At 39.5% G+C, this 21,668-nt stretch overlaps 1 protein-coding gene across 4 annotated transcripts in view; it reads right to left on the bottom strand.

The window, feature by feature from the left end:
• The window catches only part of ARHGAP29 (Rho GTPase activating protein 29), a 77,108-nt gene that overhangs the window by 53,961 nt on the left and 1,479 nt on the right, over positions 1-21,668 (bottom strand). For 3 of the 4 annotated variants that reach the window (XM_050960935.1, XM_050960932.1, XM_050960933.1), the window contains exon 2: positions 19,205-19,550. The exons of the other annotated variant lie outside the window; for it this stretch is intronic. In XM_050960935.1, coding sequence (XP_050816892.1) covers positions 19,205-19,466 — 262 coding nt within the window. In that variant the 5' untranslated portion in view covers positions 19,467-19,550. The remainder of the gene's footprint in view (positions 1-19,204; positions 19,551-21,668) is intronic. 4 annotated transcript variants of the gene reach the window in all.

Below are 21,668 nucleotides of genomic sequence, written 5' to 3'. Positions count from 1 at the left end.
TGCCTAGAACAGAGTGTGTAACAGGTGTTACAAATAATTCATCCCTCTGTGTGCTAGAAGTCAAACCTTTGTCACATCCAGGAGAGTTGGTGGCAAACACACACCCAGCTGGAAGGATTCATTATCAAAAGAACAATTTCATAGAGTAGGTGTACCTCAACACTTGCATCAGAACTGTAACTACAACTGTAATGCACTGAAGCCTACTTAAACTACTTTAAAACTGTTTCTCAATGTTTACACACTGTGCATAGTTATCTGCATAGTTAAAAATTGTCTCCAGGCTCTTAAAAATAGACTAGAATCCTTAAAATAAGAATACATTTTCCAGGCTTTTTGCAGCAATTTATTATTTAGATTATTTGGTTTACTGATTTTAGTCACTGGGGAGGAATCAGTTTAAGCATGGCTTTTGAGCCTACAGATAATACTACTTGGCTGTAAAAAAACAAAAACAAAACAAAAAAAACCCCAAGAAGAATACTGTACCTCCCTAGAAATACAGATAAAATAGAGGCTGGGAGAGATTAATACCAAACTATCCTGGAATGCAAGTTATCTGGCTATACATTCTTTAAACTAACTGCATGTAACTCTTACTATATAGTGAGCTCAATTTGACTTAACTGTGTATGACTCCCAATTCAGTCTGGTAGAATACTATTTAAAAGCCAGGGCATGCAAACAAGATGACTAAAATAGTATATATTGAACTTAAAATAATCTATTTGCAACTTGAGTTACATAAAATAACACTTACTTGCCCAGAGTCTTTTTAGTAGCTGAAACAAAGTTTCCCCTTCCTAGGAGTCTGCCTTCAGACTCTGGTCATAACGTTGACTTGTCCTATCTGTGGTAACCACCAATGGCTTGTCCAAATTGGAGCCTTAGATCCAACAATTGCTAGATAGGAAGCACTGTGTAAATGGCCTCAGAACCTTTGCCTGGCCATCTGGCAACTCCATGGAGGGACAAAGGAGGACAAAAGGGAAAATAGCTGCCTGTGAGGTAGAGGGACATCCCTTCAGGTTCTCTCCAATGTTCTGCAGGTCCTAAACAGCTCAGATCTATGCTAATCAACTCAGCCTAGCACTGCTGTATGCCAGATAGATACCTGAGTGACAAAGGCTGGAGTCGAAAGAAGTTCTTGAGAAGCCGAGAGAAGAGAAGCCTCCAAGGGAATTCCACAGCACTGAACTTCACAAACACAGGTTTCAGTATTTTTCAGTCAGCCACCTTCTGAAAGTAGTCATGTGATACTTCCCCATTTTTTTCATGCGTTTTATTTTTAATGCAAAAATAATCTCAGTTTAGAGAACTGCATCCATGTAACCCTTGCATAGTTTTAACAAAACAGATGAAGGAAAAAACCTTCTAAAGGCATTATCAGTTACTTTAGTAAACAAAATACTGAATTCAAATGTCTGTCCTAAATTCATACCTTTCAGATACAAATAAGGCAGAATTAAAATGATTAATTGCCATGTGCACTGAGGCAAAAAGAGCTTAGCACAATCATTGCATTGCCTTAAATATGATAGCAACTTCAACACCTTAGATTCAGATTTTGAACAATGATCATACACAACTTATCTAAAGTAGTCCTATTACATCTGAGTCCAGTGTCTGCTTTAATAGCTGGAACAGTGTTCGGATCCTTTATTTGTCTAGTTTGATCAGAATTACTAAATACCAAGTTAAGAATCCTTTTCAGCTTCATTTCTAAGAGATAAGAGGCACGCATAATAAGCATTTATGGGAAGCAAACTAATTGCAAAAGAAATCATGTGCTCATATTTCTTCAAATGTGAGAAGCAGAACTTCTCTTTACTCTTTGATTTGAAGTTCCTGATTCAGCAAAATATATAGTAAATTAATGCATCCGTTCTTTAGAAGGGGTGCAGAAGTAGTTGAAAATCTGAAGCAATTCCTTTGTTCCTTGTACATTCCCCAAGCCCCAATTCCCATTTAGAACATTAATGCTAAGTGACCTAAGGAACAAATTTTCATTTCACCAACATACAAGAGGAACAGTTAGACAATGAAGTTCGAGTGTGCATTTTATCTGTTCATTTGATGCCACAGAAGTTGTGTCATTTTAAAGTATGCTTATAATCAAAATGCTTATGTGAACAAGGAACCTTCTAACTCAATGTATCTGGTCCTAAGAGTCAACTGAGTCATGATCAAGCTACTTTATTGTGGGGGAGAGGGGCTTGGCAGGAAGACAATCAAGCTTTTTATTGTTTCCAGGAGCACACGCACAACATTGATATTTATTTCAGTTTCTGACTTCACTTTTAGAAATGATGCTATAAAATGCAAAAATACATTCATTCCAATTAAATTATTATATATAGAGATTAACAGCATTCATTTGCTATAGATGAACTATTGTTAATATAATGGTAGAAGAGCCACATTTCTAAAACTAAAACATGGAGACCTTTTCCACTTCTGAACACAGAAACTAATTTTGACAACAAAGGTGGGAACTTCAAAAGTACTCAGCATTGGCCTAACTGCTCTCACTGAAGTTAGTGGGAGTTTTATCACTGACTTCACTGGGTAGAGAGAGTTGAGCAATGGTGAGTGTTTTTGAAACCCCCAGTCTTAAGGCTTTCACTAAACCACACGGTATTACACACATCAACATCCAGGACTGGATTAACTGTAGGTCTTAGTCTACACTACATGGTTAGGTTGATGCAAGGCAGCTTACACCAGACTAGTTGTGCATCAACCTGACTCCTGCTAATTTAAGTGCCTTTAAGAACAAGCTATGAAAATGTAATAAAAACTATGTATAAAAAGATTCCAGAGGACTCATCATTGTGTTTTGATCTCAGTATAAAACAACACTAAAATAATTCATGGACAAGTTTTCAGAACGATGGTCATCTTAGGCACATAATGAATGCTTCAGTATCATGCTTGTGAAATTTGCATAGGTATATGCATTTATATCCAAAGCTAGGATCACACAGAAGTGTGTGTACTTGAAAATTTGACCCTTGTTTTCACTATAAAATTTAATATGTTGAAGTGTGGCATTTAAGATTTTCAAATAATTTTCTTAAGATAAGGCTATTGGAATTTAGGTGATATGCAAAGATAAAGGATTTGCATTCTTCTGCACTTCTGAATGATCTATGACGGGGTCCCCAACGCGGTGCCTGTGGGTGCCATGCGCCCACCAGGGCGTCTAAGCGCACCTGCATACTGGTTGGCGGACGAGCATCCACCGAAATGATGCCGAGAAGCTGCGTCATCCAGAGGCATCGCCGCCAAAATGCTGCCGATTTTCGGTGGTGACAACTCTGGATGACACTACTTGTCGGTGGCATTCTGGCGGCATTTTGGATGACACCTATTGACGTAGCCACTTGTCGGCAGAATTTCGGCGGATGCTTGTCCGCCGCCATGGTCCTCCGTGGCTCGTCGTCTGGCATCCACCAGACAAAAAAGATTGGGGACCACTGATCTCTGACAAGGTCTGAACAATTTGCTTCTGTCCACAAATTTCCTTCTGCTCCTTTTTATTTTATAAATATCATAATTATCAAATCCGGCATTTTTAAGTTTTACTGGAGGATTCTTAGAAGGATCCAAAGGCTGGAGAGGAAGTTTTCAAACCTCAACTCATGAGGTGAGGATGCTTGAATATTTAACAAACCGCTTCCCCCAACTGTTTGTCAGCATTTTTCAGTTAGAAAAAACAATGCAACAAGCAATTTGACTAAAAATCCTTGCCCACTCAGCTGGTCAAGTTTCCACTGTTTAACTTCTTTTGATGTGGGTCCCACTAGCTGTTTATTCCTCTAGCAACTACAGGAAAGTAAAGAATTACGATTTTTAACAGAAGAAAGAGGAGTTTAATAAGTAATATTTAAAGTCTTCTCTGTACATCATGAAGTATATATAAACAAAATTATCTAGCCATCAATTTCCCCCTTTTTGCAGGTCATCTTTAAGTTCAGCAAGTGTAATGTAACCTCTCTAAAAGTGCATACTGGTATTTTCTTAATCACAATATTTTAGGTAGGGCTGTCGATTAATCGCAGTTAACTCACACAATTAACACAAAAATTGTGATTAATCGCACTATTAAACAATAGACTACAAGCTGAAATTTATTAAATATTTTGGATGTTTTCCTACATTTTTATATATCATGTATTCTGTGTTATAATTGAAATCAAAGTGTATATTATTCTTGATTACAAATATTTGCACCGTGAAAGAAATAATATTTTTCAATTCACCTCATACAAGTATTGTAGTGCAATCTCTGTCGTGAAAGTGCAACTTACAAATGTAGATTTTTTTGGTTACATAACTGCAAACACAAAATAATGTAAAACCTCAGAGCCTACAGATCCTCTCAGTCCTACTTCTTGTTCAGCCAATCGCTAAAACAAATGTTTGTTTACATTTACAAGAAATAATGCTGCCCTCCTCTTATTTAGATCAACAGAAAATGAGAACAGGCATTTGCATGGCACTTTTTTTAGCTGGCATTGCAAGGTATTTACATGCCAGATATGCTAAACATTCAAAGTATGCCCTTTCATGCTTTGGTCACCATTCCAGATGACATGCTTATGACGCTCATTAAAAGAATAATGTGTTAATCAAATTTGTGACTGAACTCTTGGGGGAAAATTTTATGTCCCCTGCTCTGTTTTACTCACATTCTGCCATATATTTAATGTTATAAGCAGTCTCGGATGATGACCCAGCACATGTTCATTTTAAGAACACTTTCACTGCAGATTTGACAAAACACAAAGATGGTAGCAATGTGAGAATTCAAAAGACAGCTAAATCACTCAACCCAAGGTTTAAGAATCTAAAGTGCCTTTCAACATCTGAAGGGACGAGGTGCAGAGCATGCTTTCAAAAGTCTTAAAAGAGCAACATTCCAATGGGGAACTACCGAACCTGAATCACCAAAAAAGAAAATCAACCTTCTGCGGGTGGCATCTGACTCATATCGAAAATGAACATGCATCAGTCCACACTGCTTTGGACTGTTATTGATCAGAACCCGTCATCAGCATATATGTATGTCTGCTGGAACGGTGTTTAAAGCATGAAGGGACATATGAATCTTTAGCGTATCTGGCACGTAAATATTTTGTAACACTGGCTACATGAGAAGGCCTGTTCTCATTGTCAGGTGACACCGTAAACAAGAAGTGAGCAGCATTATCTCCTGCAAACATAAACAAACTTGTTTGCCTGAGTGATTGGCTGAACAAAAAGTAGGACTGAGTGGACTTGCAGACTCTAAAGTTTTACATTCTTTTGTTTTTGAATGTATTTATTTTCTGTACATAATTCAACATTTGTAAGTTCAACTTTCATGATAAAGAGATTGCATTACAGTACTTGTATTTGGTGAATTGAAAAATACTGGTTTTTTTTTTTTTACAGTGCAAATACTTGTAATCAAAAATATAAAATGAGCACTGTACACTTTGTATTTTGTGTTGTAATTAAAATAAATATATTTGAAAATGTCAAAAACACCCAAAAGTATTTAAATAAATGGTGTTCTATTATTGTTTAACAGTGTGATTAATTTGCACGATTAATTTTTTTGCTCGCTTTACAGCCCTAGTTTTAAGTTGCTCTTAAAGGCAGATATGTAAATTATTTTAAGTTGACAAAACTGAAGTTTCCTATAAACGTTTATTTTACACTTTGAACATCCACATGTGCTCAAAATACACATCCCTGCTGACTGCTGATCTTAGACTATAGCAACAAGTGAACATTTGTTCTGAAGGAATGCAGACTATGTGGCTGGGGGAGGGGAAATAGTATCAACCACAAACCAGTTTGCTAACCAAAGGGTCCATTTGGTTGTTATTTAACCTTAAAACTAACAACAAAATAACTGAAAGAGCAGTATTTAATATCCATCGTTAACAATCTGCATTAGACACTCTGCAGACAACTGTAAAGACCCAGAAAACAACTTTGCTAGAAATGAACTTCACAATTTCTTTTGTTTACTGAGTAACAGATACAGCAGTATAATTTTTCTATGCATGTGATATTTTACAGTTAAGATAAAGAGTTCTGCAACAAGCTAGCAACATTAATATGGCAATTATTTCCTGCTTACTTAAAGTCTTGGTTGCAAGATTATTATTTTTTTAAATACACTTATTCTTGAAACCCATCCCCATCTTCACTTATTTTTGACAGTCCCATACCACACTCTCTTTGGCAGCCATTTAGAAATCTATACATATGTACCACAACAAACCATACGGTGAAATTAAAATTGCAGGCACATCAGTGGTTTGATGGTATTTTACCTTTAAAGAACTTTATTGTTAATAAAAATCCAAACGTTAAAAATCCAGAAAATGTAAAAGTTATATGCCTGTGTATGTGTAAGTGGTCTTAAGGTCTGCTACCCAACAGAGGAACAAGGAACTCTGCTTCTCTCTAGCAGATCTTAGGAGCCTGGTGAGCGCAGGGGGAGGGATAGCACAGGGGGAGGGATAGCTCCGTGGTTTGAGCATTGGCCTGCTAAACCCAGGGTTGTGAGATAGCTCCGTGGTTTGAGCATTGGCCTGCTAAACCCAGGGTTGTGAGCTCAATCCTTGAGGGGGCCATTTAGGGATCTGGGGAAAAAATCAGTACTTGGTCCTGCTAGTGAAGGCAAGGGGCCGGACTTGATGACCTTTCAAGGTCCCTTCCAGTTCTAGGAGATTGGTATAACTTCAATTATTATTATTAGGTCTGATGGCTACAAAGACTCCTATTAACCGCCTTGTAAAGGAGAGTTCTGATGGTGCAGATCTGAAATCTGCAGAAAGAGCCTTACTCTCATGAATCTCTATAAGGTTCTAATGTCTGATTACCCAAGAGTCTGCAAGAAATAGGAAAAAACGGCAAGCATGATGCTTGGGAGTCAGAACTACGGGTAGTTTGCAGGGAAGGGGTGGCAGAGCACCAAGAGGGATATTAAAAAGTTTTACCTCACATTTACCATCCCAGGTTTAAGCTAACATGAGCTCAACTATTAGGTACAGTATTGGTACTGCAGACCCCAGAATCACTGCAGGCCAGATGGTCACTCATACATAAGGCTATGTTTTAGTCACGGGTATTTTTAGTAAAAGTCATGGACAGGTCATGGGCTGTGAATTTTTGTTTACTGTCCATGACCTGTCCACGACTTTTACTAAAAATACCCGTGACTAAAACATAGCCTTATGTATGAGTGACCATCTATGTTTTAGTCACGGGTATTTTTAGTAAAAGTCGTGGACAGGTCATGGACAGTAAACAAAAATTCACAGCCCATGACCTGTCCATGACTTTTACTAAAAATATCCCTGACTAAAACTGGGGTGGGGTGGGTCGGGTCCACAGGTGCTGGCTGGCAGGGGAGGTGCAGCCCAGTGAAGCAGCACGGGTGCTGGGGAAAGGGATTGGTGGGACTGGGTCAGGCTCCTTACCCAGCTCCTGGGAAGCAGCAGCCCCAGCTCCATAGAGCTCCACATGCTGCCTCTACTCCGCCCCGGTCCCGGTTCTGCAGCTCATGTTGGCTGGAAACCATGGCCAATGGGAACTGCAGGGGCAGTGCCTGGCTGCTGGTGGACGCAGCATGTGGAGCTAGGGGACCTGAGGGAGAGGACCCCCCCACCCCAAGTTAAGCAGCGACCCGAACCCCCAGCCTTCCCATACCCAAACTCCTGCTGCTGGGAAGTGTGTGCATGGGGGTGAGGCATGAGACTGCCCCAGCAGCAGCCAGTGTGACTGACCTTGGGATTGCCCGAGCTGCTCAGGTGGCTCCTGGGCCAGCTGCACGAGGCTGCTGCAGACATCACGGAATCTGTGACTTCCGTGACAAACATGGAGCTTTACTCATACACAAATGCAGTCAAATGCATTTAAATATACAGTTAGTCCATTAGGGATTAGGTTTGGACAGCAGCTATGGAATACAAAAAGGCATCTGAAGCACCATGTTTCAACCCCAAATTAGTTTTTGGTATAGCTATAAAACCATCAGAGAAATGAGACAAACTAATTATGCAAGAAGTGATAACACTACTAAATACTGCTGTAGTTCAGTTTTTCTACACTGCAGTCAAAGACCCATGACATGGCTGGCCCAATTCAGCTATCTTGGGGCTTGGGCTGTGTGGCTATAGAATTGCAGTGTAGAAATTTAGGCTTGGGCTGGAGACTGGGTTCTGCGTTCCAGCAAGGAGGTAGGGCCTCAGAGCCAGGTGCCAGCTGAGCCCGATTGCCTACACTGCTATTTTTAGTCCCACAACCCAAGCCCCATGAGCAAGAGCCAGCTGACCTGGGCTCTGAGACTCAGTGCTGTGGGGTTTTTGTTGCAAAGTAGACATAACCCAAGTTGCCAACGTCCTGAAATTCTGCAGTTGTTGTAAGAGGATTCAACCATTTAATGGTAGGTGTTCGTTTATTTTTCCCCTTTGTTCAGTGTTATCTGCCATGGCAGAATCAATTTGCCATTCTTTACCTGAAATTGTTTTGACTTTTCCCCAAGATACATGAAGGTTACTCAGTGAGCAAATTAACGGCTTAGGTATATAACAGCATTATTTTATGCTCCCGTGGCCACTGTTAAAGATAGATGCTCTGTAATAAAGTAATTATATGCTTTCTGTACTTCCATAAAATTAAATTCATAAAGAAACTAAGACATGATCAAAGAGGAAGTCAACAATGGCAGTCTGAAAACAGTCTGAGAGGCAAGAAACATTGCTTATCCTGCCTTTCACGAATTCATATGCTGCCTCCATAATTGGTGCTGGGCACATTCAACACTTGGAAAAGAAAAAGGGAAAAAAAAACACCACCTAGAGCTTGGCTCAGAGCAGCTAAGTTACCTGCCATTCTCATGCATTCAGATCCTCAGTTGCAATTCAAGGGACTCTCAGGGTATGGCTACACTTGAATTTCAAAGTGCTGCCGCGGCAGCGCTTTGAAGTTTCAAGTGTGGTAGCAGCGCCAGCGCTGGGAGAGAGCTCTCCCAGCGCTGCAGGTACTCCACATCCTCTACGGGTGTAGCTTGCAGCGCTGGGAGCCGCGCTCCCAGCGCTGCGGCACTGTTTACATTGAGGCTTTACAGAGCTGTATCTTGCAGCACTCAGGGGGGTGTTTTTTTCACACCCCTGAGCGTGAAAGTTGCAGCGCTGTAAAGCGCCAGTGTAGCCCTGGCCTCAGACGTCATCAGCCCAATCCTCCTATTGGGAAAGCAGTAGCTTTCATTGATATGCCAGAACTATTCAATCAGAAAGGCACTGACAAGAATAACAAACTTGAAGATGTTTACTAAAGGAATACAAACTATTCTTGCTATTATAACAGGTGATCATTGTATTTTCTCCTTAATTAACCCATGCACGCTACAGCCAATGGTTGCTGTCAGATTTCCGCATTGATTCAAGATAGGCAGGCTTTTCAGTCAGCCAGGCTCTAGGAAGCAAATGTGGAAGTTTATGTTTTGGACTAAGAAAAAATACAAACAAAGAAACAAAGTTGAACGCAACAATGATACTACAATATTTTTAATTTGATTAAGACATTGACCACGACAGGACCATCAAGACCAAGAACTAAAGGGGATGCAGGAAGCAGGGGATCTTTCATCTTTGACTCTGAGGCTTCACCTACACTAGATTAAGAGCTGGTAGCGCTAATACAAAATTTTCAGATTGGTCCTTAAAGGGGCCCAATTTTTCAAAAGAGCTGGACATCCTCACTCTGAAAATCAGGACTCAGATGTCTGAAATTAGGCAGCTCTCAAAAAACGAGGCACTCGATCACTTGTCATTTTAAAAATCCTGGTCCCAGTGTAACTAGGGTGCAGGCATTTCTAACTAGTATCATCCAGCTGCACAAACGCTGGATCAATGGAAAGTCCTAACGCAGATGCTGCTTCATGGAAGTCATCCTCCCAGCTCCCAAACACAAACAGGAAAGTAGGTGCTCACCTTCCTATACTATTTTTCTTCCTGCCCTGCAAAACTCACCTTGTCTTCCATTTGTTTGGGGGCAGAGGACCCATCCACAGGCACCCTTCTCTCATGGCTGATCCAGCAATTCCCATAACGTGGCACCTATTCTACTCTGCCTGACTGAACAGGAAAGAGCCATAATTGGTACTTAATCTCTCTAGCAAGGCTGCTTTCTCTGCTCTGCCCTTGGTTGGCTGTATGACAGCAAGGAAAGACATCTTATAGAGTGCACAAGAGTTGTGATCTGCACCTGTGTAAGACACTTGATTTTACATAAGTCATAAAACATGCCAGCCTTGACTAAGGCAACTCCACAACTACCCCAAATTAACACCCTCACTTTTCACTAGGACATAAAATACATGAGCAGAAGAGGTACCCACCTATATTTCCCCTGCACTGAGAGGAAATAACCTCTATGCAGTACCATACTTCTTCTAACAAACAGAAAGTATTTTTTTTTACATATAACAGAGGAAAGCCTGCTACTCGTTCTGATACAAAATGTAACACACTTCTTTCCAGCCCCATGGACTCAAGTATTCCAGTATCTACTTCAATGGTAGTTAGTATCTGAGACCAGGGCGTTATCAGACTCTTAGAAGCCATACTGCAGAATTTGATCTTTAGAGACATTTGATATTTAAGTGTGATAATTCTATTTTGTAGTTATACAAGAAAAGCAGAATTCCAAGATACTACATTACCATTTTAGAGCAGGACTACAAACATTACTTACAGCGACTGGAGACAGGAAGAAGCTAGGATGACTCCAGAAAGAAAGAAGCCATTGTTCATTAAAAGAACTCAGAACCATGCATATAGCATATAAAACTATACTTTCAAGGTAACTCTTACCTCAGAGTAAGAAGTGGTTATTCTACACTCAAAAGTACATTCAGATATACTAGAATTAAAATTAAGCACATAGTATAGCTAATTTAGCATTTTAATATCCAGATGTGCATTTTACCCTTCTAATTACTCAATGTACCATCACGATACTGTCTAAAGATGCAAAACAGTAAATTTCAGCAGGTATAGTCGTGAGAGAACTGTACACTACACATTTCTAAGATGTCGAAACGGCAGAAATATAAATCCCTGTCATTTACTACATCAAAGCCAAAGAGCAAAAAAAGTGCTTCTTCCTTCTCTAATTTGATACAATTAAGGATCACTATTGTAACAAAGTGAAACATGGTTCTAGTAGAGTTTCCTCAACATCCTATATAAGCTGAGTTAATGGAACTGGACTCGCACAAGGAACAGAAACTATGCTTCTCTAAGCACTCCCACCTGGTCCCCTTAAGTCAAACTAATGGGGATCAATATCAATGAGATCATTCAGAATGATGCTCCACCATGCACTATGTTGGTGACATCACAACAAAACAAAATGATAGTGGCACCAATCTATATATGTTTTCCTTTTTTTTTTTTTTTTTTTTTTTTTAACTTTAAAAACTGGCATACTGCACAAATTTGCAAAGTTAAATATTTTGGATTTTTTTTTTGGTCAATATTAAACTTTGCAAGCTCTGTCCCACGCTTTTGGTTTGAATGGGTGAGAATGTCCACTCAGTGGCTATACATTTTTCTTTTATAAAATGAACAAGGTGGCTTTTTTCTTATCTCTTGGAGAAACTGGATAATGTAGGGCAATCTCGTCTTTTTCAAGAGCAATCCTGTGCCTCTGAAGAATCCTGTCCTACCCTCTTGTTCAACATGCGAGAAGCAAATGGGCTAGTTGCATGGGTTACATAAGACACCTTCAATATGTAAATACCACCAAATTTGGTTCCCAAGAGTACAGCTCATCACCTTTCTCAGAGTCTATTTGAGACTGAGGCATGGATTAGAGCAAACTGGCTGAAACTCAGTCCAGATAAGAGGGGATGTTGGTAGGCTGAGAAAAGCAACTGGATAGTATGGTAAAGTTTATACTTGTTCCTCTGGACCAAAGGGGTGTGTCTGTAATTTACGTGTTTGGTTAGATCATCTGATACCTGCTTTCAGGAGTAGCCAGAATAGTCTTTGCTGATTTAAGCTCATTGATTAGGAGGTTGCAGCCTTCTCTCCCAGATGCAGACCTCACTACTATGACTCATAACTAGACAGAATTGACAATTAACTTTTATTTTTAAGACCACTTTAATTTTTACAATTGCATGAAATTAAAGGGGGGTTTGGACAGCGCTGACAGCGAGGCTGCAGGGGATTCCCAGAACCAACAGCAGGGCTACAGGGGGCTCCCTTTATGGCTGAAGGGCCCAAAACACCCAGCCACAAGGAGCAGGGGAGACTGAGGTCCTGGCCTGGTGGAGCAGAGACCCCCAATCAGGAGTCCAAGGAGGATAAGCTCCCCGGCTAGAAGGGAGGCCACCTGCTGCTGAATGACTCCTGCCCAGGGACAGCGCCTGGACTCCCAGATTGTGAGAGGGTGAAAGAGAGCACACATGGCTGCAGAGGGCTCCCTGTGCTGCTGCAGTGCTGAGGACACCCCATCTCTGCAGGCACAAGTTGCAGGGGGAAGGCTGCACTTGTGCAGGACTGCTGCCTATGGATTTTTTATCATCAGTTTCAGTGTCTCAGCTGAAAGACACTTAACTTCAACTTTAATCAAATCCTGACAAGCCTACTCATAACACTGTCAAGCCAAGATCAGATTACAGCAATGTGCTCTGCTTGTGGCTACATATTAAACACATACTGAATCTGGTACAGAGCGCAGCAGCAAAATTGTTAAAAGATCTCTCTCACTTGTGCACCTACAAAACTTGTGCTGTGTGAACTTGTCATCTGCAAGTTACTAGGTGTAATTCAATGCATTGGGGTACCTTCATCCCCACACTATATAGAAAGCACGATGTGGAGATTTTCAACGTCAAAGGACAATCAGGCATCCAATTCTCATTGATTTTTAATAGGTATCTGACTGCCCTATGCCTTTGAAAGTCTCCCTTTAGATGTCCTGGAAGCCTCCTACTGAAGAGATCGCCACCCTCTCCCGGCATTACTGCTGCAAGTTACAGTCCGAGGAGGCAGTTTTAGGACACACTCCAGGGCTGAGCACCATACAGGTGCTTTGGAGAGAAGGATGAGACTTAAATGTGGGTCATTTTTCCATTTGCTAAACGGCCTATGAGTTATTTTTGGGATTTTTTAAGAAGTGTTTTGCTGTGTTTTTAAACTCTTATTAAAGCTGTCTGGAGTTTAGGATTGGCACCTGTGTTGGTATGTTTTAAAAGTACATAAGGAAACCTGAAATCTGAGGCACCACTCAACAAAGAATACAGCATCTCCACTGCTTGATGCAACTCTAAGTGACCAGATCAGGTCCCAGAAAAGATGCGTAGAAAAGGGTTACCTATATTTTTTTTTTATCACTAGGGGAAAAGGATTCCTCTAAGTCATTAACAGACTTTAGAGAGTGTCCCAGGAATTCAAAATCTAGTTTCATGCAAATAGCTCGTGTGTCCATTTTCATTCCATTGTGTTATAAGAGTATTGATGTCTTTATACTGGGTTGGCCCATTATTTTGATTCCCTCAATGCAGAAGAAGTACCTTTAATCTCACAAGACTCTAACACAACTGACAGTGACCCTGAGGGACAACGGAATCTATTATTTCCAGACACCAGGGAAATGTAGGTCAAATCTGGAGAGTCAGCTGTTTCTGCACTACCCAACAAGAATAAGGATGCCTAACCCTAATTTTGATATAGGTGGGAAACAGCTGTTTTCACCAAGAGATCTACTAATTTTAATTTATGTAATTTAGCCAAAAGAGATCCAGTCTTGAAATTCTTACTTAAGTGCAGAACTTAGACCAAGACTTTCCCCTTTAGCCGCACTGATTTATTATCTGACTAGAGAAACAGAGAAGATTGATCTTTTAACAACATATGGACAATGATAGATCTGGGAGTTGGGTAAAGTCCCTCTCAGGAAGAACCTGCTTCAGCTGATCCTCACATCTCATGAGCACAACACTCACTTTGAACTTAATGCCTGGACTCAAAAGGAAGGGGTATTCAGAGAGAGGGATAGAAATCAGGTTAGCCTGTACACTGCCTTATAAAGTTTGACAATTATGCGCCACAAGAGCTATTCAAAACCGTCTTCCGATAAATTTAGAGCGAAGGCTCCATTTTTGATCCACTCAAACAAGCTGCCATTTCAGTTTCTCCATATAAGTAAAACTATTTCTCTAGCTTGGTGCCTTGAGCCTGGGGGTTAAAAAATGGATCAAGTATCTGCTAACTGGAAGACTAAACCTACTAAGTAGAGGTAGACACACAAACAAGAGTGGGAGTGGTCCCACCAATGAGGACCCTGGCCACCATGCTGGTGTGCATCTCAGCCCCCTATAACCAAAACTTTTGAAAAGGAAAAAGGCTTTGGCTTACGTCCCCAACCAGGAGCATCCTGCCTGTTGTAATTTTCCTTGACAGGTATCTCCTACTCTACAGCAACCAGGATGCTGTGAAGGGTGTAAAAGATGACCAAAATTACTTTACTCTTTCCCCCAACTACCATTTTTTGGTTGTTCTTATTCTGTGAATAACTTCAGAGTCTAACAGTGCTGCTGCTCACAAAGCAACATGAAATTGACATGATTCAAAAGTTTTGAAGCCTCCCAAATGATTCTGAACAGCCATGCACTGATCAAAGTCTGATTAATATTGCCTTGGTGTATCACACCTCATACAGCTCTGGACCAGAGCAAAAGTACAAAAGCTATCTGCATGCTCAGGAAAATGGCACTGGATAGTTTACACACTGTTCATGAGAGAACCTACCAAGCACTATCCATAAGCACTAGAAACAATTTTGTAAGAGATCAAACTTTCCACTCCTACCAGCGGAGTGGATTTCACAAACTCTGTTTAAGTCTCACTTTAACAACAAACAACAACAACAACTGCTAGATAGGACAAAGTTCTGACTAAACCTTATTAGAAACCACGAAGAACAGTACTGCAGTGATTTGCCAATTACTTTACCTTAGGTTAAAAGCAGCAATCTCCCTGAAGTCCAAGCAGCAAAAATAATTTTTTTTGAAAAGTGTGTATCGAGGTTCATTTAATTAGCGCAAATGGAAATGCCACTGCAGTGGACATAAAAAGTGAGAAGACAAACATATAGCATTCTCCTCTCTGGAAATCTCTGCAGTTCAGTATTCATGTAATGTAATGTTTGCTGCTTTACAAAGCATTAGATAAAGTCCACATTCAAAAGGAGTTTATGATTTAGTTCAGACACAAATACATTCATCAATACAAGGTAACTTACCTGAATAGCTTACCCAAGAGTACACCACTACCTCAGAAGAACCAGAAAAATGATAAAACTGAACCATGGGAAAGACTGCCAAACCCTTCCAACAGGGAAAATAAATGCTAATCCAGTTGGAAATTTAGCACCTAAGCCTATTGAAATCAATGGGACTTCTGATATTGACACCAATGCAAGAAGACTCAGCCCCTGAAAATTAGCTGAAGCAATCTGTGCCAGATCAGGGTACTGGGTAAGTGAGCCTCTGCATTATATAACCTTCCTCCTCAGGTCAAAGCCCGCAATATTAGCACTAACAATAATTGTTGCAAAAGAAGTTGTCAATCTGCATTGAAAAGGCAAAATATTTATGGAGTCAAGACACAACACTTAATACAATCAGGAAATATTTGTCAGATAAATGGAAGACTAGTAGGTAAAACACAGCAATGTTGAAGTGGCAGAGGCCAGTAAATGGTTGCCTGTTATCAAGTTAACATACCTACGTATGCTACTGAACACAAATTTTTGTTTGGCAAAATAAACTCTTTGCCCAGGGCTGCCCTTCCAAGAGAATTCTGGTACTACTTAACCTATAACTTATTTTACCTTTTCAATGCAAAACTGAGAGATCCATTGGCAGCAACAGGTGAAACAGCATACAGTACCTACACATCCAGTGTCTTTTGACTTCCAGTATGAGATCAGCCTTTGCATAGACAACATGAGGTTGTTCTATTGATCGATGATGCATTGCTACAGCACACTGTATGATAGAAAAATAGTTGATGGTAGCACAGAAAACTTCAGCAAGTAGACTTTGGGTTCTCTGAAAGACTTAAGTTTTCCCAGGATAAAAGTCTGCTAAAATGAAGCAGCTCTTCTTATCTTCTCCAGGAAGACTGCTGGAGACTGGAGGAAGCGCCTTGGGAACTATACTATGGTTGAGTGCAGTAGATAAATCTAGATAGATGGCTTCACAGAGCCTGGACACAACAAAGAAGAGCATTTAGGATGGCACACAATGACCAAGGTTTGCCAACTGTCTGCTGGAACTTAACCCAAGCAAGAGGAGAGACATGGACTTTGCTTTCCTGCTTTTAAGTCACATCATGAGGTCACCTGAGGGAATAGAAAAAGCAGCAGTTGAGAGCTGCATCTCCAACTGTGTTATGTGCTATAAATGCAACTGCCTGTCCCCAAGAGAACAACGTTTTAGTGAATCTAGGCACAATAGGCCACATTTTTAAAAGGTGTTTAGGGACCTTAGGTGCTTTTGAAAATCCCACCAGGCACCTATATATCTTCAAAAGTCTGGTCCAGTGATCTTAATTAATCTCTGAAGACAGCATAATTTTGAAGAAAGTTACACCAACACCTCCAACAGGTTGCTTTACAGTTGTTTGAAGGTGCACACAATTGGAAAATTATAAATTAATTACAGCTTCACTGCTAGTTGGAAAGATATGATTTGACATACTAATCATGAAGTCCAGTATCCTGACTCTGGCAGTACTAATACCAGATAATGCAAAGGAAAGTTTCAAATTTATATATATAAAAAATGCACCAAGTCACTGAAGTAATGATATCCAAAGAAGTCAGGAGAAATTTCTTCCTGGCCCCTACAGTTGATTTTACACTCTGAAACTTGAAATTAGTTGGATAATTTCAGAAGGTGGTAAATCATAAATACTATTAGTGACCAAAGTTATCCATCCTTTTATATGTAAGCAGTGTGTTGTCTCAGTGACCACCTGTGTCAGAGACTTCCACATATAAGTTACATGTTGCGTGCAGTGGCTTTTCCCTGTTTATTCTGAAATTTGCCAGCTGCTAACTTCAGCCTAAATGCTGGGCCAATTTATTGGTCAGCAGTACAAAGAAGAGCACCTCAGCTTGAAAAAGTTTACCTTTGCATTATTTGATATCTGAGATTTTTTATAGTTACTGTTACACACATTCTTAGTCTGTGTAGATGTATTTTGGACAAAGTGTCAAGTAACAGCACCCAATAGATGCAGAAAAATTTTGAAGATTCATCCTTTTTAAAGATTGTTAATTTCATAAGCTGACAAAAGTGAAAACAGTTTATTAAAGTTATTATTGTGTGATCTAGACTAAAAAGAGATTGCATAACCTATCTTCCACACTGTATTTTGGGGCCTTTGAGTTTATTTATTAAAACTACCTCTATGGCTGCTAGAATACACTTGTGTTCTGGCAGTTGTTTCCTGTGGACTGTCCGTTCAGATGTTAATAGGTGCCAGATAGATGTTTGACCACATCAAATGACCACATCTACCGTGTGTCAAGCTGTGGTGAACAACAGTGACACTTAAGTCAGTATTAGGCTTTAAAGTTAACTGTACATTTAAGACTTGTTCATCACTTTTCTGTTGCAACTCTTTCACTGTAACTGCAGACTCAAAACAGTCTATTGTTTACAATACGGTAGCTACATTCACATCCTGAATCTCTTTTTTTTCCCCTGTCTAAATAAAACTTAGATTCTGGAGGCCACCTCGACATAAGTGGGAATACCTCAAATGACAGGAAAGTAGCATTTTCCATTCCAGCTAACATTTATTATCCTTGTTTGTAACCAAAGGCAGTTATTGGGGTGATGCTAAGTCAGAAATCCTCAGAATATTTATGAGAGAATTGTTACACTGACCCAAAATCTCAACAGAAAGGAAGAGGATGCCCCACACTACAGATACAAACATAACCAAAGATCAGATTTAAGAAATCATAAGCCACATTAATAACAGCAATAATAATGTTTTTCTCAGTGAGAAACCACTTGAAGCTGCAAGTATTAGACCATATTCACAAACTAGCTCTAGCTATTATACAGACTACTGTGTCTACTAAAAATGTTCAATGTGCCACACACTTCATGAAAATTAGAACTTCAGTGGATTTTTCCTTTCCTAAAAGAAGATAATTAAGTCAACTTGCTCATTACAACTCTAGAATGGCAACTAAGAGAAAAGGGACAATTAGATGGTAGTGGTGGAAGAAGGAAAAGGAGTTGCAATGATCTACGGGTAAAAACGGGTGGCAGAAACTGCTAATAGCAGTCAATGGATCCCATGCCAGACTAGTTTGGACATAGCTCAGAGTTTTAACAAGAGAACACCTCTTCAGAAAAGCTTTCCTGCTGTTGACCAAGAAAAACTGAAAGCATTTCCCTTTCAGGAAAAGACAGGGTGACCAGATAGCGAGAATGAAAAATTGAGACAGGTGGTGGTGGGGTAATAGGTGCTTGTATTAGACAAAGCCCTAAATATCAGGACTGTCCCTACAAAATTGGGACATCTGGTCACCTTAGGAAAAGGAAAAAAAAAGTGACGTGTTCCAGGAGGATGGGCTAAGAAAGCAAATTTGTAGTTTCCACATGCTAGCAGAAGATGGTAAACAAATACATTGGCCTGGAAAAAGCAAGCGTTACAGAAAAGTTAAATTTCATTAAAATTAGACTGGTAACAGTTATAATAGCACGGAAACTGGCTCTTAGCCAAAATATCAACAGTATACTTTGTAATTACAAAAACATCAGTCAGTTGTCTAAAGGACTGATTTTAAGTTTCACTATTTTCCAATGCCAGTTCAGCCAGTCTGATGGGAACCAGACTTTCCCCTCCTTTTTACTCAAGTCTTTACCAACTGTATCAGCTTTATGTTATGTCTCATTAGGAAACAGAATGCACTGTGTTTGATGAGGAAACGTAGCACCCAAAGTAACATTCACCACTTCCTGTAATCATGCAAGTATTTGGCAGAAAGAAAAAACAAGTAAAAACCACAGTAATGTTTGCTGCTGTTCCTATTGGGTACAGCTGTGTGTGTGTGAATTTCAAACCAGCTAAGAAATAGGATAAAGTAGCTGACATACCTTCTGAAAGAATGGCTTCTTTCAAATAGAGTAGCACATCTGCAAATTTTCTGACATCATTCACCAACTGCATGATGTATTCTGGATCCACAACAGGACTGTCATAGCAATCAGAGTTGGAGCTAATACTGCTCAGAGAGTTGCTCTTGCCGCTGCGCCCCATTCCCCAGTTTCCTGAATTGGAGATGGTGAAGAAACTGGATGTAGACAGTCGGGCTAATCCCAAACCACGCTTGTTACTTCCACCGTTCTGTCGCAACATCCCAGCTGATGCAGTACTTATAAAATTCTTGCAGCTAACATTCAATGTCACTTAATGTCCATTTGAAAGGCCAAAGACGAAGCCCTTAAAATTAATAAGGGGTGGGGAGAAAAGAGTGTGATATTTAATGGAAGAGAACAACATTTGAAAGGTAAAATTTTCATACTGACAATGCCTGGAAATATTTTCAATGTTAAATTCTTGGATATGGAAACATTTAATCAAATTGTTTTAAAATCCTTTGATTATCAGAAGTTATAAAGCAAATAACTAATTAATGCTAGCATTACCTGAAGACCAGGTGGAGGTGGTGCATGAGGGTAGTCTATAGGCTTTGTCCTGGAACTACACAAACTAATCTCTAAATTTACTCCAAAGAACTGTTCTCTTTCCTGAACACGTGTTCATGAATCCCTGATTGTAATAAACTCTATAATGCATACACTGAGGCTGGGTTTACACTATAAAATTTTACCATGGCTGAACAGTTGCCAACAACCATGAAAAACTGGCATAATACTGAACAAAAAACACATGGACAATTAGGCCATGTTCCAAGGCTGCTGGAGGGGGGGGGCAGGGAGGAAGTGGGGAAATTTTCCCCGGGCCCCACAGGGGCCCACACAATATAGTATTCTATAGTATTGCAACTTTTTTTTTATGGAAAGGGCCCCCAAAATTGCTTTGCCCCAGGCCCCCTGAATCCTCTGGGCAGCTCTGCCATGTTCAACACCATTTCAGTTAATAAGATTGTTGGTTACCATGTTTAAACATGGTAACATTTCATAGGGATCTTACTGGCCTACCATAGTTGGATGAAAAAAGGAAAACAGTCTGAAAAAGGCAAAAGTTTAATTGCAACATGGGATTTTAAGCCAACTGCCATTGTTTTTAATAACAGTAACTCACACTAAAAACATAAAGGAAGGCAAAGAAGCTACTGAGATTCCAAAAATGTAATTTCTTTAGTGTGTCAGATATTGAGATTCAATCTGTAAAACCTACAGGAGTTAATTTCAGGGAGTTCTATTTTATTTTAGTACAGCACTTTTAGGAAGTTCACTCCCAAAGAAAGTTTGTACTTTGGAATGAATAAATTGATATAACTAAACAGCCATCTCTATTCATTTAATTTACGAAAACCAGAGTCATTCCTACTTCATTGTGCCAACCGAAGTAATTCACTTCAAAGCATAAAGCTCCAGGTAGCAAAGTCAGGTATGGTTCCATTTTGATAAATGACTACATTTATCCTCTAAACACTAAGAGGAGAGAATTTATGTTTACATTGTATGTCTAGCTCACAGAGGAAAAATAACTGCAAATATTATAAAGGCCAAATGTTTAAGACTTTGAATTGCAGAGATTACAATACATTTGTTAGCACCTCAGTGAAGTTGCTAGTTTAACTATTTTTAATATAAACACGAGAAAGCAAGAATTATAATACAATTGTAGGTATTCACTGCAGGTTGAAAGGGGTATTGTATACATTTTTTAAAATCCGTTTAGACAATTTAAAGAAGCCAGTAACTCTTCTGTTCTGAATACTTCCACTATATGTTCTGACAGGTAGCATTCTCATGCATTTCCATTACTTTTCTCCTTTTGTTTTAAAACTACCAGGAATAATAAAAAGGAGAAAATTAGGTCAAAAAAATTTATACTACAGCATTACTGGTTTGTCAGATGCTTAAAAAGAAAGAAAACGAACCCAGTTTAACTGCCCTGTAATATAGATTGTTTTGAAGCAGTATGTATAACACTATAAGAAAATATATAAACAATGCTGAAAATGAAATTAGTAATTCCAACATAACAACTACATTAATAGAAACCTGCTAAAGTGTGTGGAGGAGGTGATTACAGGTGAAGTTTACATTAAACAAACACACTGTTGAGCAAAACATTTGTGCAACCTTCCTCAGTTCCCATGTGTTAGTCTCCAAGCCAGAAAGCTACTTTGCAATTCTGTCTTTCACATAACCTCTTCCTTCCTCCAACCTCTTCCTTCCTTCAACAAGTGTAACATCTTCTACTACTGAGACATAAGCAGAATTTTCCACTGTATTTAAAAGGGACACACTGTCAAATTAAAGACAGACAGTTTCAATAATGAATTTAACATAGTTTTGGGTACTTGACCAGTCCCCCTTGATATGACTATGCTTTTAGATTTCCCTCTTCTGAAAATGTTTTTCC

The sequence above is a fragment of the Gopherus flavomarginatus genome, chromosome 7 (assembly GCF_025201925.1).
Source record: "Gopherus flavomarginatus isolate rGopFla2 chromosome 7, rGopFla2.mat.asm, whole genome shotgun sequence".
Taxonomy (NCBI): domain Eukaryota; kingdom Metazoa; phylum Chordata; order Testudines; family Testudinidae; genus Gopherus; species Gopherus flavomarginatus.
This window is presented reverse-complemented; position numbering and strand designations above follow the sequence as displayed.